We start from the raw sequence: 17323 nt of genomic DNA, 5'->3' as shown, positions 1-17323 counted from the left end.
AGCACTATGTAGCATATAACGTGAGGGTCAGGACTGTGCACAACAATGCTTTGTCTCTGTGTCCCCTGTACAATGGTGGTCAGTGTGCAAAATGAAAAAGAAGAAGAGAGGCGCCCTCTGAGTGCAGTATGCAGGAAATATTTAATGAACCACAATCATAAAACTCACAATGTGAGGATTTATAAAAAGTCCATCAGTAAAACCGTTTGTGTGCCCTGCAGGATCTGAAGTGGTTACTACCCATAGACTTTATTGGGACTTATTGGTAGTAACAAGAGTATGGAGCTGAAAAATTACAGATGGAGGAATTCCTGCAGGAGTAAACCTCCTCACTAGTCATTCGTCACATGGCCGGAAGTGAAGACTCCAGGGTTTGCCATCTTTGCTCCTCCTACCAGTCCTCTACCATTTTCAGATAGATCGGCGACCTGAGCATGTAGGAGATGTTGGCCATACCCCCCCTGCCCACTTACTCTGTCAGCTCAGGGAGAAGCTTCCAGCTGAGAGAGAGACCATGAGGCTGCCAGCCACAGGAGGCTGTACATGGGGTAAAGAAAGCTGCACTGCACTGCACTAGGGGGAGAATTCCAGAGACAGCCTGCATCTCCCTATGGGCAGCAGACACTATGTAGTGCTAGTAGTATTTTTGGGGGTGCTATAGCCACCCCCCTGGTGCCACCCCTGTGGCTGTAAAAGTTTAACTTTTTCTGGCTAGGAATAGTTTCAACAAGTACATAAAATACCTGTTGGGCTTGCTAGAAATGCAGAGTCCTCACTTCCTGCGAGGTAGGCACAAAACAAAAACAACCTTTTCTTTCATCTGTAAACCATCAACTCAGGCCTAGTGCCATGGAGATGAACAAAGACAGAATCTGCAGCCTGGATGACAACCATGACTCCCTTCATAGATACAGTGGTAGGGTGAAGGTAGATTCTCAGGAACTGGAATTTCTGTATTATTCTATTCTATATGTAACTCTGTTTTGTGGAGTCATGAAGGGTGACCTTTCCTGACACTTGCATCCACATCATCTTAGTAACACCTGGATAAAGCCAGAGATCTTCATCAGTGGAAGATATGGGATTTTCTCTCCTTAAAGTCCATCTACTAAGAAGAGTCTTGGCATTGCAAGTGGGACACCTTTACCCCTAAGCTACTGGTCTGCCCATTGGACAGTAACATGTATGGAGCCTTAAAATTCCTACTGGTCACATACCCTGAGTCCATTGGGCAGAAGACAATGCATGTACTTTTATACTTCAGATTACATAGCCACATAAGAAGAGCATACACACTTTACGTTCACAGTTCTAGATATCATTACTATGCAGAAAGCATAAAACAATGTATTGTTGCATGTTTCATATTTACCTTTTCTTTGTCTGGTTTATCAATGAGAGAAATTGACGTATCCAAAAGTGTCTTGATGGTTCGTGTGTAGCCTCCATGTGCTGCATAGTGCAGAGCTGTCCATCCACGATAGTCACTAAGCCATAAAGAAGACATCAGAATAATGAATATAAAACATTCTATATTAAAAGTTATGTAACCATTAATTAAATTCCATTTATTGTTCTCAAGCACTTTGTATCATAAAAAACTGGCCTTGTTTAAAAAAAAACTAATTTTTTTTACCACTATTCATTCTTTGTTGCATCTCAATGCTTCTGATCTCCTGCAGGCACTTCCTCTACATGCATGTATTAAAGTGGTGGCTGCATGGCATCTCTCAGGGAGGGTTTCATGATGGTGATAACAATGGACCATACCTGTTTAATGCGTGTTTAAATATTGACTTCAACAACTCCCTCTTGCCTCTTTTCCATAACCCAGGCAGAAGCTCTTAATCAGAATTTGAAGTGTACCTTGCACTCCAAGCAAGTTCTGCTTATTTAGTGCAGGCCCCTTACCCCATTGGTAAAACAATGCAATAAACAAAAAAAAAGTGGGAAAAATTAGATATATTTACCATTCCCCCAGCTTCTGTACTATGGGGATGGCGTCATTAACCTGCCAACAAGATCCCTAGGAATGCGGAGTGGCCCAAAACTTGTGAGAATACACTGCAACACAGTGCAGGATCTTCATCTCATGAGGTCCGGCCTACTCTACAAACCCCAAGATCTTGCCAGAGGAATGGTGATGTTACTTATGCCTTGGCACTGCAGGTGGAAGCCAGGGAAAAATAAGTATATTATCTAATGTTTAGCAGTTTAATGCATTGTTTTAGCAAGAGGCAGGAGCATGCAATATAAGCAAATATTGAAAGACGTTTTAAAGTTCGCTTTAACTGGCCATGGCTGATATCACTGCTTGAGATAACACAGTGTGTAGAGAAGCTTACAAGCTCAAGTGGACCACAAGTGGAATCAATATTAATTTTTGCACTTATTGTACATTTAATGTATAAGGACACATTTTCAATGGTATATTTAACAGATCATAAGGGAGTAAACAAGAGAAGTTCATTGTAAATTTACATACACTTTAATGTTAGCTGGTCTCAGCAAACTTTTAATAGGTTTCAAATAGTGCTGAAAGCTTGATAAGGGTTGTTAGCATCTTGTTTAAAGTAAGGGTCAACACCATACCTCCCAACTTACTATTGTTTTCTTTTTTCTGTCTTTTCAAAATAACAAATAATTTGGGATACTAGACTAAATGTTTAGTGCAGTATACAACTTCTGGTTGTTTAACAGAGGTCTGAACATTAGAACAAAAAGAGAGTCATTTAAGGGATAATGAGGGGCTATGTGTTCTATCACATTGGTGTTCTTTGTCAGCATACAAAGTTTCCCATTGAAACAGATTTATTTTGTTACCTTAACATGAGAGCTCCCTTCTTCAGCAGAAGAAAAACAATTCTGTCATGGCCATTTTCTGCTGCTAAGTGCAAAGGTGTCATTCCCTTTTCATCTGCATCATTGAGAAGTCGGGCATCCTGTGCAAATCGCAGAAGTCTGTCACAGGTGTTAAAACGGCCGTAGCTGAATTAATGAAAAATACCTGAGTACTTAATTACAATTAGTTCATGTAATAAGATCTAACAGAACATAATGAAATTTATTGTAAATAGTAGAAGTAAAAATACATATGAATGTGCATTTGATGAGTTTGATAAATGCAAGGTGGACAATTAAACAAGCCGTGGAGCGCAATATATCTAAACCAAAAAAAAAATGCAACACATGTACTGAGAAAATGAATGTCTACGAAAGAGTTGACATGCTTTCTATGTGTAATTTTTCATAAAATAAAGAACCCATAGACAAAATAGAAGACAGTGATTAGAAGATACAACTACCATGCATTCATTAGACAAGAACAAAATTTCCAGTGCCAAGTTCAGTCCAGGACAAGTTTTTATGCCAAAAAAAAATGTCTTTTTTAGCTGGGAAAATGGCATTACATTTTGAAAAATAGAGAAATCCAAACGCTATCCCTAATGCTAACTCCCTTTTTTTTATTAATAATCACTTCCCACCCTGTCACTGTACATACAGGTGAAACTCGAAAAATTAGAATATCGTGCAAAAGTTCATTTATTTCAGTAATGCAACTTAAAAGGTGAAACTAATATATGAGATAGACTCATTACATGCAAAGCAAGATAGCTCAAGCCGTGATTTGTCATAATTTTGATGATTATGGCTTACAGCTCATGAAAACACCAAATCCACAATCTCAGAAAATTTGAATATTACATGCAATCAATAAAACAAGGATTGTACATAGAACAATATCGGACCTCTGAAAAGTATAAGCATGCATATGTACTCAGTACTTGGTTTGGGCCCCTTTTGCAACTATTACTGCCTCAATGCGGCGTGGCATGGAAGCTATCAGCCTGTGGCACTGCTGAGGTGTTATGGAAGATCAGGATGCTTCAATAGCGGCCTTCAGCTCTTCTGCATTGTTCGGTCTCATGTCTATCATCTTTCTCTTGGCAATGCCCCATAGATTCTCTATGGGGTTCAGGTCAGGCGAGTTTGCTGGCCAATCAAGCACAGTAATTCCACGGTCATTGAACCAGGTTTTGGTACTTTTGGCAGTGTGGGCAGGTGCCAAGTCCTGCTGGAAAATGAAGTCAGTATCCCCATAAAGCTCATCTGCGGAAGGAAGTATGAAGTGCTCCAAAATCTCCTGGTAGACAGCTGCGTTGACCCTGGACTTAATGAAGCACAGTGAACCAACACCAGCAAATGACATGGCTCCCCAAATCAACACAGACTGTGGAAACTTCACACTGGACTTCAAGCATCTTGCAGTGTGTGCCTCTCCATTCTTCCTCCATACTCTGGGTCCTTGGTTTCCACGTGAGATGCAAAAGTTGCTCTCATCAGAAAAGAGGACTTTGGACCACTGAGCAACAGACCAGGTCTGTTTTTCTTTAGCCCAGGTAAGACGCTTCTGACGTTGTTTGTTGTTCAGGAGCAGCTTGACAAGAGGAATACGACAATTGAAGCCCATGTCCAGGATCCGTCTGTGTGTGGTGGCTCTTGATGCACTGACTCCAGCCTCAGTCCACTCCTTATGAAAGTCCCCAACACTTTTGAATGGCCTTTTCCTGACAATCCTCTCCAAGCTGTGGTCATCCCTGCTGCTTGTGCACCTTTTTCTTCCATACTTTTCCCTTCCACATAATTTTCTATTAATGTGCTTTGATACAGCACTTTGGGAACATCCAACTTCTTTTGCAATTACCTTTTTGAGGCTTTCCCTCGTTATTGAGGGTGTCAATGATGGTTTTCTGCACAACTGTCAGGTCAGCAGTCTTTCCCATGATTGTGATTCCTACTGAACTAGGCCATTTAAAGGTTCAGGAACCCTTTGCAGGTGTTATGGCTTAATTAGCTGATTAGAGTGGGACACTTTGAGCCTAGAATATTGCACCTTTTCACAATATTCTAATATTCTGAGATTGTGGATTTGGGGTTTTCATTAGCTGTAAGCCATAATCATCACAATTATGACAAATCACGGCTTGAACTATCTTGCTTTGCATGTAATGAGTCTATCTCATATAGTAGTTTCACCTTTTAAGTTGCATTACTGAAATAAATGAACTTTTGCACGATATTCTAATTTTTTGAGTTTCACCTGTATACAGCCAGAAAGTCTTTCTGGAAGGATGTACAGGTATGTCTTCCCAGAAGCACCTCGTGTGTAGTGCAGTGGCGTAATCTGTGACTGTGTATCCACTGGACCTAGCAGATCACCAATCAGGGTACTGGGCCATTGTGATTGGCCCTGGTACCATGTCATCACTATGAACAATCACAGTGATCACATGAACAGTAGTAAACAAACTCTGTCATTTACGATTGTGTAATACTGTGATCTCTGTTACAGTGATTACATGGTACAGGGATAATCACAGTGACCCTGTATCATGTGATAGCTGTGGCCAGTAACAGCAATCACAGTATTAAACAATGGATGTACGACTAATACCAAAGACAGTTACAAGCAGATACAATGATCCAAAAAAATCCCTATCACCCCTAGAGCAAAAAAAATATAAAATGCTTTTTTCAACACAGCAAGTGTAGTGTCACTGTGGTGACATCGTACAGCTGTGGCGGTGATCATGTACAATGGCTGATTGGCTGGCTGCTCCGGTATCGCTGTATGTTACCAGCCATTATCTCTGATCACTACCAGAGTAGTCAGTGTCACTAATCACTGCTACCCACTCACAGTGTTCCTAATCAATGCTCCTTCAGTTACAGTGTCCCTGATCACTGCCACACCAGTCATACTGTCCCTAATCACGACACACCAGTCATATTGTCCTTAATCACTGCCACACCAGTTCCAGTGTTCCTGACCCTGTCACACCAGTTGTAGTGTCCCTGATCACCGCCACGCCAATTACATTGTCCCTGATCACCTCTGCATCAGTCCCAGTGTCCCTGATGACTTCCACACCAGTCATTTTGTCCCTAATCACATCCACACCAGTCATTTTGTCCCTAATCATCGACACACCAGCTATAGTGTCCCCGACAACCCAGTGTCCCTGGTGACAACCAAACCAGTCATATTGTCCCTAATCACATCCGCACTAGTCATTTTGTCCCTAATCGACACACCAGTTACAGTGTTACTGATCACCACCAAACCAGTTACAGTGTCCCTGATTACTGCTACACCAGTCATGTTGTCCCTAATCACCGCTACACCAGTTACAGTGTCCCTGATGACCGAACTTGTAGCAAAAAAATTAAGTCTTCAAAATATTCACCATGCCTCTTAGAAAATACCTTCGTCTGTTTGCTTTCTAAAATATGGTCATTTTTTGGGTATTTCCACTCTCCTGGTTCTCCAGGGCCTCTAAAAATGTAGTCAGGAAATTACATACATAATTTGTGACTCTAAAACACCTAAAGGTGCTGCCTGGATTTTTGGCCCCTCTATGTGGCTAGGTTGTGAAAAAGTCTCATGCATGTGGTAACTCCAAACATAGGAGGAATAGCAGAATGTGTTTTGGTATGTAATTCTAAGTATTCCTATAATATGTGTTAGAAATATCCTTTTTATTGACAACTTTGTGTTAAAAAAATAGATTCTCATTTTATTTCCTGCATTTTCCAAACACTTATGGCAAAAATCGACATTTTCTCACTATACCTTTTAGGTATAGTGAGAAAATGTAAATTTTTGCCTTAAGTGTTTGGAAAATGCAGGAAATAAAATGAGAATCTATTTTTTTTATACCTTTCAGGTATAGTGGGGTCATTTTGTAGGTGTTTCCATTGTCCTGGTTCTCCAGGTGTCCAAAAATGTGATAGGTAGTCAGGAATTAGATTGTACAGTTGCAAGAAAAAGTATGTGAACCCCTTGGGATTATGTGGAGTTTTGCATGAATTGGGCATAAAATGTGCTCTGAACGTCATCTAAGTCACAACAATAGAAGAACACAGTCTGCTGAACATAATACTACAGAAACATTAGATGTTGCCATGGTTTAATTGCACATAACATGTAAACATTCACAGTGCAGGGAGGAAAAAGTATGTGAACCTTTGGACTTAATAACTGGTTGACCCTCCTTTGGCAGCAATAACCTCAACCAAACGTTTCCTGTAGTTGCAGATCAGACCTGCACAATGATCTGGAGTAATTTTGGACCACTCCTCTTCCCAAAACTGTTTCAGTGGAGCAATATTCTTGGGATGTCTGGTGTGAATCACTCTCTTAAGGTCATGCCACAGCATTTCAATTGGGTTGAGGTCAGGACTCTGACTGGGCCACTCCAGAAGGCGTATTCTGTGCTGTTGCAGCCATTGTTTTGTTGAATTACTTGTATGCTTTGGGTCATTGTCCTGTTGCATCACCCATCCTCTGCGGAGCTTCAGTTGGCAGACAAATGGTCGTACGTTTTCCTGCAAAATGTCTTGATAAACTCTGGAATTCATTTTCCCATCAATGACAACAATCCGTGCAGGCCCTGAGGCAGCAAAGCAGCCCCAAACCATGATGCTTCCTCTGCCATGTTTTACAGTGGGGATGAGGTTTTGATGTTGGTGTGCTGTGCCTTTTTTTCTCCACACATAGTGTTGTGTGTTCTTCCCAAACAACTCAATCTTGGTTTCATCTGTCCACAGTATATTATGCCAGTAGTGCTGTGGAACATCCAGGTGCTCTTTTGCAAACTTCAAACGTGCTGCAATGTTCTTTTTGGACAGCAATGGCTTCCTCCGTGGTGTCCTCCCATGTACTTCATTCTTGTTTAATGTTTTCTTTATTGTTGATGTGTCAACAAAAATGTTAGCATGTGCCAGAGATTTCTGTCGGTCTTTAGCTGAAACTCTGGGATTCTTCTTTACCTCATGCAGCATTCTGCGCTGTGCTCTTGCAGTCATTTTTACAGGACGACCACGCCTAGGGAGAGTAGCAACAGTGCTAAACTTTCTCCATTTGTAGACAGTCTGTCTTACTGTAGACACATGAACATCAAGGCTTTTGGAGATACTTTTGTAACCCTTTCCAGCTTCATGCAAATCAACAATTCTTGATCGTAGGTCTTCTGAGAGCTCTTTTCTGCGAGGCATGGTTCACATCAGACAGTGCTTCTTGAAACCAGTAAACCCAAAACATGTGTGTGTTTTTTAAGGGCAGGACAGCTGTCAGCAACACATCCAATATCATCACACTGATTGGAGTCAAGGTTGGCTCACTCCTGGCTCCAATTAGCTCTGGGAGAAGTCATTAAGCTAGGGCCTCACATACTTTTTCCTCCCTGCACTGCAAATGTTTACATGTTCTGTGCAATTAAACCATGGCAACATCTAATGTTTGTGTAGTATTATGTTCAGCAGACTGTGTTCTTCTATTGTTGTGACTTAGATGACGTTCAGAGCACATTTTATGCCCAATTCATGCAAAACTCCACGTAATCCCAAGGGGTTCACATACTTTTTCTTGCAACTGTATACTGTAGATGTAATTTATGCTCCTGGAATGTCTGAAATTGCTTCTTGGATTTTGGGCCCTATATGTGTCTAGACTGTGAAAAAGTCTTACACATATGTTTAGTAACAATATGTTATCTTACCAAGCAGCAAAATGCAAAGCTGATCTTTTATCCTTGCTCTTAGAATAAAGGGACACGTTAAGTCCCATTAGGTTGCTCACAGAATTTGGAACTCCATGACGGCAGGCGTAATGCAGAGGTGTGCAGCCATCTGTATCTTCATCTCCGACAAGTAACTTGATATCTTCCCTCTAGTGGAGCACATAAACATATAGATCATTTAGAATGTCAACCTTGCCACATACCTACAATTTGTGTAATCATATACAATGTGACATACCTGTAGAATTTCTGCTGTAATGTTTTTTAAACCTCCAGGTTGTAAAACTGTCAGGTGAAGAAAATTCCGCCCATAGTTATCCACCAGCTTTACATTTGCTCCTAAAACAGAGGACAAAAGGCAGCATATAACAATGGTGTTACTGCATTTGTAGATTTCTTGTTTTCCTTCTATATACCTTATATGTATTTTTAAAATAGACAGTGATGGATTAACAATGACTGGCAGAGAAACATGAGGGTGAATTCTCAGGAAAAAAGACCCAAATGACAGTCTGTGCGTAAGGCCTAAGAACTTACAATGTGAGTCAAAAATTCAATTCTTTGTAAAATACATGTTCTAACATCAAAATATTCCTTATAAACACTATATACTGTAGAACATGTGCTGTCTACAGCAGGGGTCTTCAAACTTTCTAAACAAAGAGTCAATTTACTACCCTTCAGATTTCAGGGGAAGAGGACTGTGGCCAGTGACCATGGACCCAGTGTCAATGGGAATAAACAACGTCTTGCGTGTGGGAGTAAAAAAAAATTACATTGCCCCAGTGGTCTGTGGGAGGAAGAGGTCCCCATCATTGATATTATTTGGATGAATAATGCCCCATAGCTGGTATCATTGGGAGAAATAGTGCCCCCTTGTTGGTGCAAGTGGGAGGAATTATGCCCCACTGTTGGCATCAGTAAAAGGAATGGTGCCTCATCAGTGGTATCAGTTGCAGATATAGTGTTTCATATCAGTGGGAGGAATAGTGCCCCAAGGGCTGGATAGAGGCAAGAAAAGGGCCACATCCCGTCCATGTGTCACAGTTTGGAGACCATTGCTTTACAGTAACTTATGTAGCTGCTAGAAAAAAAAAGAGGATTTGTATGATCATATTTTTATGTGCAGGCTGGGCATTTTTATAGAGGGCATGGGATTCCAAGTTAACTAATTATACTTTTGTACCACAGGGGGTGGATTACACTGTGTAGTACCAATCTAGAACAGCAGAGGGAATTCTGTTGATTTTATTGAACTCTCAAAATGAAACAAGTTTTTCTAGCATGCCTGCAAACTGTGATACATCTGTTGTATGTTATTAAAACGATAAGAGAATTCTAGATCGTATTCATACACATCCAACCTGAACCACCCCCAATCTATATCCACCCTACATATGCACAGTATGTATAATTTTTACAATAAATACAATGGGTGGCTAGCTTTATAGTTTACTTTAGGTATTGGTTGGATAACATGTCGGTAATCATCACTTTTTGATGTGAACCAGAGAGTTAGGATTATGAGCTTACACATGCGTAGAAATACAAATGAGAGCTATTTGTAAATACTGTACATCCAGTCTACTGATATATATAAACAGCAGCTTTCTAAATCAGAATGAACTATTTACATTGGCTTTATGACAATAAAAGAAAGCCATATTGTCCTCATTCATAATAGGAAGGAACTGAAAATATCATGAATCAATTTGTAAAGACAGCTTTAGATTATTAGTCAAAGACTTATGTACTTGCAGATCATGAATGGGGAGAAGTAATTCAACATGACTGAATCATGTTGACAAAGAGTCATTTCTCAGAAAGGTAAATGGAGAAGTGAGTAGTGAAGAGTGCCATATGCTGTTGACAGAATCACCTTGTGACTTGTGATATGAATTGCGAATAGTATTGTAAGAAACATTTATCAACAGCTTAAATCAGTAAAAGCTTAATCATAACCGTAATCTGAAAATTAAAAATAACAGCCTTTCATTATTTCAATATACAATATTTCTGTATCTCTGATACTTGTAATGTTTCTTTTACAAAAGTGTCATTTTGCTTTAAAGTGTGTCTAACACCAAGATGTTATCTTGATTTTGGATAAAGTGTGGAATAATTCAAGCCTAAGCAGAGCAAAATTGCAAACAAGAAAATCAGCACAAGGGACATAATTTACAGTTAGTGGAGTATTTCCCTTGTGCTGATTCCTCTTCTGTTAGTGCCTCCTCCACCTGCCATACTCTTCAGCAGCAGGGATTATTATGATTAATGGGCTGTCACAGGCTTTTATCAGGAGAGCCTGACTATGCCCATCTTTTCTACCCAGCCCTGCCAGTCATAGAAGTAATACTGCAGCTTCTGTAAATGGAACCGCATCTATGAATGGAGGATGGGTGAATGATTGATAGCTTCATCTCCTCCATTCACAGATTGTGTTCCATTCATAGAAGCTGTAATACAGCATCTGAATGGACCTGCTGGAAGGAAAGGGCTGGCAAAATCTGTGACAACACTTTAGTTGGATTAACCCTCACTGCACCAGAAGATTATGATAGTGGGGGGCAGGACGGAGGAAGAGTTTCAAAAAAAAGAAGAATGCTAGCACAAGAGACACATACAGTTGTGACCAAAATTATTCAACCCCCAATGCTGTAAAGGGGTTTAGGGACTATAGTGTACATTTGGAATTGTATTCAGAATCAAATCCTACAAGGACGTTGTAACTACCCAAATGCAACTAAAATGACATCAATTGTTTATGTAATACAGTAGTAAATGGTTCTTATGTGGTTTCTTCATTGCCACAATTATTCAACCCCTTAAAGACTACCACTCTGAAGAACAGAGGTTCATACAGGTGCTTTCCATCAGGTATTGAAAACACCTGTGGATGTCACCGAGCAGCAATCAAGCATAATAAGCACCAATTAGGCAGCTTTAAAATGACTGTGATACTCAGCTCCTTCTAGACATTTACTGGTGTGGTTACAAACATGGTGAAGGCAAGAGAATGGTCCAGGAAGACAAGAGAAGAGGTGATTTCTCTTCACAGGAAGGGCAATGGCTATAAGAAGATTGCAAAGATGTTAAACATACCAAGAGACACCTTAGGAAGCATCATTCGCAAATTCAAGGCAAAGGGCACTGTTGAAACGCTACCTGGTCGTGGCAGAAAGAAGATGCTGACTTCGACTGCTGTGCGCTACCTGAAGCGTAGAGTGGAGAGAAGTCCCCGTGTGACTGCTGAGGAACTGAGAAAAGATTTGTCAGATGTGGGTACAGAAGTTTCAGCCCAGACAATAAGACGCACACTGCGTAATGAAGGCCTCCGTGCCAGAACTCCCAGGCGTACCCCCTTGCTGTCTCCAAAGAATAAGAAGAGTCGACTGCAGTATGCCAAAAGCCATGTGGACAAACCACAAAAGTTGTGGGATAGTGTTCTGTGGACTGATGAAACAAAATTAGAACTGTTTGGGCCCATGGATCAACGCTATGTTTGGAGGAGGAAGAACAAGGCCTATGATGAAAAGAACACCTTGCCTACTGTGAAGCATGGTGGAGGGTCAATCATGCTTTGGGGCTGTTTTGCTTCTGCAGGTACAGGGAAGCTTCAGCGTGTGCAAGGTACCATGAATTCTCTTCAGTACCAGGAGATATTGGATGGAAACGTGATGCAGTCCGTCACACACCTGAGGCTTGGGAGACGTTGGACCTTTCAACAGGACAATGATCCCAAGCATACCTCCAAGTCCACTAGAGCATGGTTGCAGAGGAAAGGCTGGAACATTTTGGAGTGGCCATCGCAGTCACCAGACTTAAATCCGATTGAGAACCTCTGGTGGGACTTAAAGAAAGCAGTTGCAGTGCGCAAGCCTAAGAATGTGACTGAACTGGAGGCCTTTGCCCATGAAGAATGGGCGAAGATACCCGTAGATCGCTGCAAGACACTTGTGTCAAGCTATGCTTCACGTTTAAAAGCTGTTATAACTGTAAAAGGATGCTGTACTAAGTACTAAGATTGAATGTCACTTGGGGGTTGAATAAAACTGATAATGCTGTGAGCACAGAAAAGACATTTGTGGTTATTTCATTATAACTGTTATGTTATATTTGTCTGACCTACAAGTGCCTCTTTAATGTAAATGTAAGCAAGATGACTGAATGATCAAAAGCAATGTCAAACTGGCCAAAACACTCAATTTCAGTGGGGGTTGAATAATTTTGGTCACAACTGTATTAATGATCGTAATGTCCCTTTACTAATTTTTTGCTTGTGATTTTGGCAGTACTTTGGCTTTAAAACCCCTATCAGGTTTTTATGGCTGTCTGTGATTTCGCTTAGCAATGTCATCATGTCTGTTTCTCCTGTCGACCTTTGTCATGAGGATGGAAAGTTAAGGGAAATCTAAAATATCAGAGCTGTCACTGGAATATTAGGTGGGGGGAAATGGTCTAGTGGGGATATCTGTTTTGATTACAGTTGTTCAAAGAGGGATAGTTTTCCTCTAATTTCCTGTTGTGTCTCTGGACCAGGAACTGAAGGAGAATCTCCCTAGTGGGACACAACAGGCCAAAAATAATTTACTGACAGATTTTAACCCTTCCCTACTCTATTCAAAAGCTAAAAACAAGTCTTGGATTTACAAGTACTTTAACGTACCTGCATAGAATGACAATCAGGCCACTGAATTATTTAGGACCTGGTTGCTTAACAATTGTTTTAACTGAAGCACAAACATACATGATGAAGAAACACAAACAAGTATCAGGTGAATGTGTATGTTTGTGCTTATGGATAGTGGAGTGGGAACACTTAGTAGACATTCTAGATTTGACTTTGCCAAGGGAAAAACAATAATGATAGTCCAGGAAATATCTAGCCTAATCAATTAAGGTTCAAGCACCAAAGAGGGTCATACAAATGTCTGTCATTGTCAGGGAGTACCTACAGACAAACAAATATTAAAAATAGCCAGAATGGGCTAACATTCCATAATGTCTGTCCTTACTTTTAAAAATCCATATAATACATAATTAAAAATGTAAATGTAGTCAACAGAATTATTAGTGTAATGAGTATAATCAGCCCACTCAGGGTCAAGACTAGGGGTGGGCAGGAGGGATGGCTGCCCTTGGTGCAATGGTTTATTGTAGGTATGAGGGCACCTTCCTTCTGTTCCAAAGCTTGGCAGTGATTTTGACAAGTGAGTGACTGCTGGGGTTAGGATCCCCTAAACTTGCACATCATGAATAGGGGGGGGGGGTAGTTTAGTATCTTTGCCCTGGGCACTGGACAACCTTGTCCCGGCACTGACCCCACTTTATCTTTACAAATAAATCTCTTTGTGAAACATCACTTGGAATTCTACTGGGCAGATGTTAAATTGAATACATACCATTAATTACAACAAATTAACTGTTTATAAATATAATATAAGGTGATCAAACTTTCTTTCCTCTTTACTTTTACCCCCATCTTACTTTGCATGGATTGTCTCTAGCCATTGCTAGAGAGTAGATGCCTTACGCTTACTGAATCATAATACGCTATTTTATCAACTCACAGAATCAGTGCTAGATTTTGTTATTATGTTTACATCTTTGTGAGCATTCAGACGTATCACATGGTTTGGTAGAATTTCAAATAAATAAAGTAGGTCCTACAGCCTGATTAGAATGTTGTGAAGACCACATTGGAGTAATGGCTAATAATAAAATGTACACAAAAACATTAAAAACTTTGGAGTTTGCCTTTACATCACTTGAATTTTAGGCACAGGGGTTAATTTGCTAAATAAATGTTGGGATATGGCCCCTATAGGCTATAGTTCACTTTGCTGCCTGAGATTAGGTGTTTTCCCAGATATTAAGGCCATTATAGCAAAAACAGCAAATAGGGGCTACAGTATCATTTCCAATGCCAGATTTTAGAGAAACATCCAGGAAGGCAGAGATAGTTGCTTTTTGATGAGATTTATTCACTATGGTGAAACTAAGAGCAGTGTTCTTATACAAATTGTAGCAACTCCTGACAAACAAGATACTCTTGCATGAAAATAAAACATAGTTTATTGCTTTCCTATAGTTTATATAAGTTACATAGGTTAGATGTTATGATTTCTGCCCTTCATCCTGACACAAGATTGAACATCATGTATTTGATTTACTAAAGTGAAATAGGCTGTTCATTTTGCAAGGGAATTTGCCCCAGGGCTTAGTGAGTAAGGTGAAGCTCTGCTGACTTCAATCATCTAATCATGTGCAAGCCAAAATGCTGTTTTATTCTTTTCTCTGCACATGATTGGGTATTCTTTAAAAACGTCAGATTGAAAACTCTATTTGCCTTTAGTAAATCAACCCTCATGTGTTCTTCCTGCACCTTACCCAAATATATGCTACCCCAATTCCAATGGTATCCCTACTACTTATAAATTGTTGTTAACAAAAACAGGAAATGAGAATCAAGAATTCATACTTTCCAGTTTTCTGCAAGCAAATTTCAGTTGGTGAGCAGAGAACATGCGTTATTAATATGAATTAGAGTTACGCATACCATAGGTACACAGGTAGTTTGATAAAGCACAACTTCATATATATCTAAAGTTCAAATAAAAAGAAAAAACAATGACCCCTATCATGGATTTTAATGGATTTTAATGGTACCCACGGAGCATGACATTCATACACAAGAAAAGCTTTGTATATGAAATATAGACATTTTATTACAATAATTTTAAAAGAAACATCAATAAAATCCACAATGTATTATGGCTCTATTATGTCACACTAATTTCCCAGATGGTATTACAAAACATCCAATGCTAGAGTATAACTTTCAAGTTTTTCTACAAAGTCGCTTCTTCAGGAGGAAGAATATCTACAATAGAGTACAAAAAATTAGCTAATTTGTCTCAAAACATGTAGAGAGTTTCACGCATTATGTCTCCCATTCATCTGTTCTACTTGAAAGTTATACTCCAGTGTTGGATGTTTTATAATACCATCTGGGAAATTAGTGTGACATAATAGAGCCATAATTGAGTCTTAGACTGTGGATTTTATTAATGTTTCTTTTTAAATTATAGTAGTAAAATCTCAATATTTTTGTATACAAAGCTTTTCTTATGTATGAATTTCATGTTCCTTGGGTACCATTAAAAGTCCATGATGGCGGTCTTTAGTTGTTTTTTTCTTTATATTGATGTCAGATGCTGGTGCCATTTAGTGTGATATATTCTTTAACAAAGCACTGTCTTCTGTACATAAGGTGCAAATAGTATGTATTAATAATTGTGTAATAAACCTGGAAAACAGAGTAAACTGAAAAAAAATTAATTTCCCAGAAAGGTAAATAGAAAAGTCAGTAGTAAAGTGAGCCATAAACTTATTAAATAAAACTAAATAAATGAATGGCAATCTAATAAACATATCTGTGAAGATTAACCAGGTAAACCCATTAACAGAAAATGAAAAGGAGGTTTACAAGGTGACTTTCATAAAATGTTGTAGATACCTGATTGAAGGAGGATTTATAGATGTCAAATCAATGTTTATTTTGTGAAATTTAAAGGTGTAGCAAATATTATTTTGAATTGGATCATTAAAATTTAACATAATTACATTATTGGATTAAGTGTTCAGGAGTAACCCTGTACCTTTTTCAAGAACTAAATTCACAGTTTTCCAAGCAGAGCATGAAGTGGCCAGCAGCAGAGGTGTACGGAACTCATTATCGACACTGTCAATATTTGCTCCCTGTAAATAGAAGAAGATGAGTACACAATGGAGCAATGCTAAAATAAAACAGGCAATAATCAGTCTCCAGTCTATCTATGGAAAGGATATAACCTGTGATTACTAATGGGCTAATAGCTACATACTGAACCAACAATTACTTTATGCAAAGGTAGAAAAGCAAAAAAACAACAACAAGGTTTTGTGTTTTGGGTTATTTACATTAGAGGCTATGCCAAAACTACCAGAGCAGAAGCAAGTGCACTTTTTTCCTGAGCCTCTTGTATGCTGAGGCTCAGAAGGTAAATAACATCTGTATTAAGAGGAGACACACCAAGAACTTTGTACATGCAAGTAGCCAAAACTTGACAAGAGATTAAATGCAATAAACTATAATGGCATATCATTTTCCATATTTGCCATAACATTTGTCATTTTAGGGAATAACAACCAATGAGACTTAAAAATAAGAGTAACATGGATAAAATATTCTATCATAACTATATTATGAAAATTATATAGGAAAATTGGACATGTGCATGCTAGATTAGTAAATTGAGCACAAGAATTAGGCATTTTTTAAGAAAGGAGTGATTTAACACTTGAATAAAATCTATAATTATCTGAATGTTGACACTTGACATGGATGCACTCACACTCGGATACACTAGACCAGGGGTCTCCAAACTTTCTCAGCACAGGGCCAGTTTACTGTCATTCTGGTTTGGGGGGGGGGGGACAGACTGGGGCCAGTAGGAGTAGAAAATGCCTAAGCATCAGCGCCCATCATTGGTTTTAATGGGACAATTAGTGACCCAATGTTGGTATCAATGGGAAGAATAGAATGTACCATTTGATGGTGTCAGTAGGGGAAATTGTACCCCATCATTGGTGTCAGTTGGTGGAATAGTGCCCCAAGGGCAATTTAACGGCAAGCATGGGGCCACATCCAGCCCCAGTCTGGAGACCACAGTACTAGATGGTCACAAGGGAGCCTAGAC

General features: G+C 39.4%; 1 protein-coding gene across 2 annotated transcripts in view; it reads right to left on the bottom strand.

Moving 5' to 3' along the window:
* Positions 1 to 17323, bottom strand: part of TRPA1 (transient receptor potential cation channel subfamily A member 1) — a 123688-nt gene that overhangs the window by 44298 nt on the left and 62067 nt on the right. For both annotated transcript variants that reach the window (XM_089661044.1, XM_089661045.1), the window contains exons 9-13: positions 16244 to 16343; positions 8821 to 8921; positions 8562 to 8731; positions 2824 to 2988; positions 1373 to 1487 (exon numbers count right to left, since the gene is read on the bottom strand). In XM_089661044.1, coding sequence (XP_089517170.1) covers positions 1373 to 1487; positions 2824 to 2988; positions 8562 to 8731; positions 8821 to 8921; positions 16244 to 16343 — 651 coding nt within the window. The remainder of the gene's footprint in view (positions 1 to 1372; positions 1488 to 2823; positions 2989 to 8561; positions 8732 to 8820; positions 8922 to 16243; positions 16344 to 17323) is intronic.

Source organism: Staurois parvus, unplaced genomic scaffold (assembly GCF_062004578.1).
Source record: "Staurois parvus isolate SC_StPar_1 unplaced genomic scaffold, SC_StPar_1.0 ptg001302l, whole genome shotgun sequence".
Taxonomy (NCBI): domain Eukaryota; kingdom Metazoa; phylum Chordata; class Amphibia; order Anura; family Ranidae; genus Staurois; species Staurois parvus.
The sequence above is the reverse complement of the archived record's forward strand: the minus strand, read 5'-3'. Positions and strand labels throughout refer to the sequence as shown.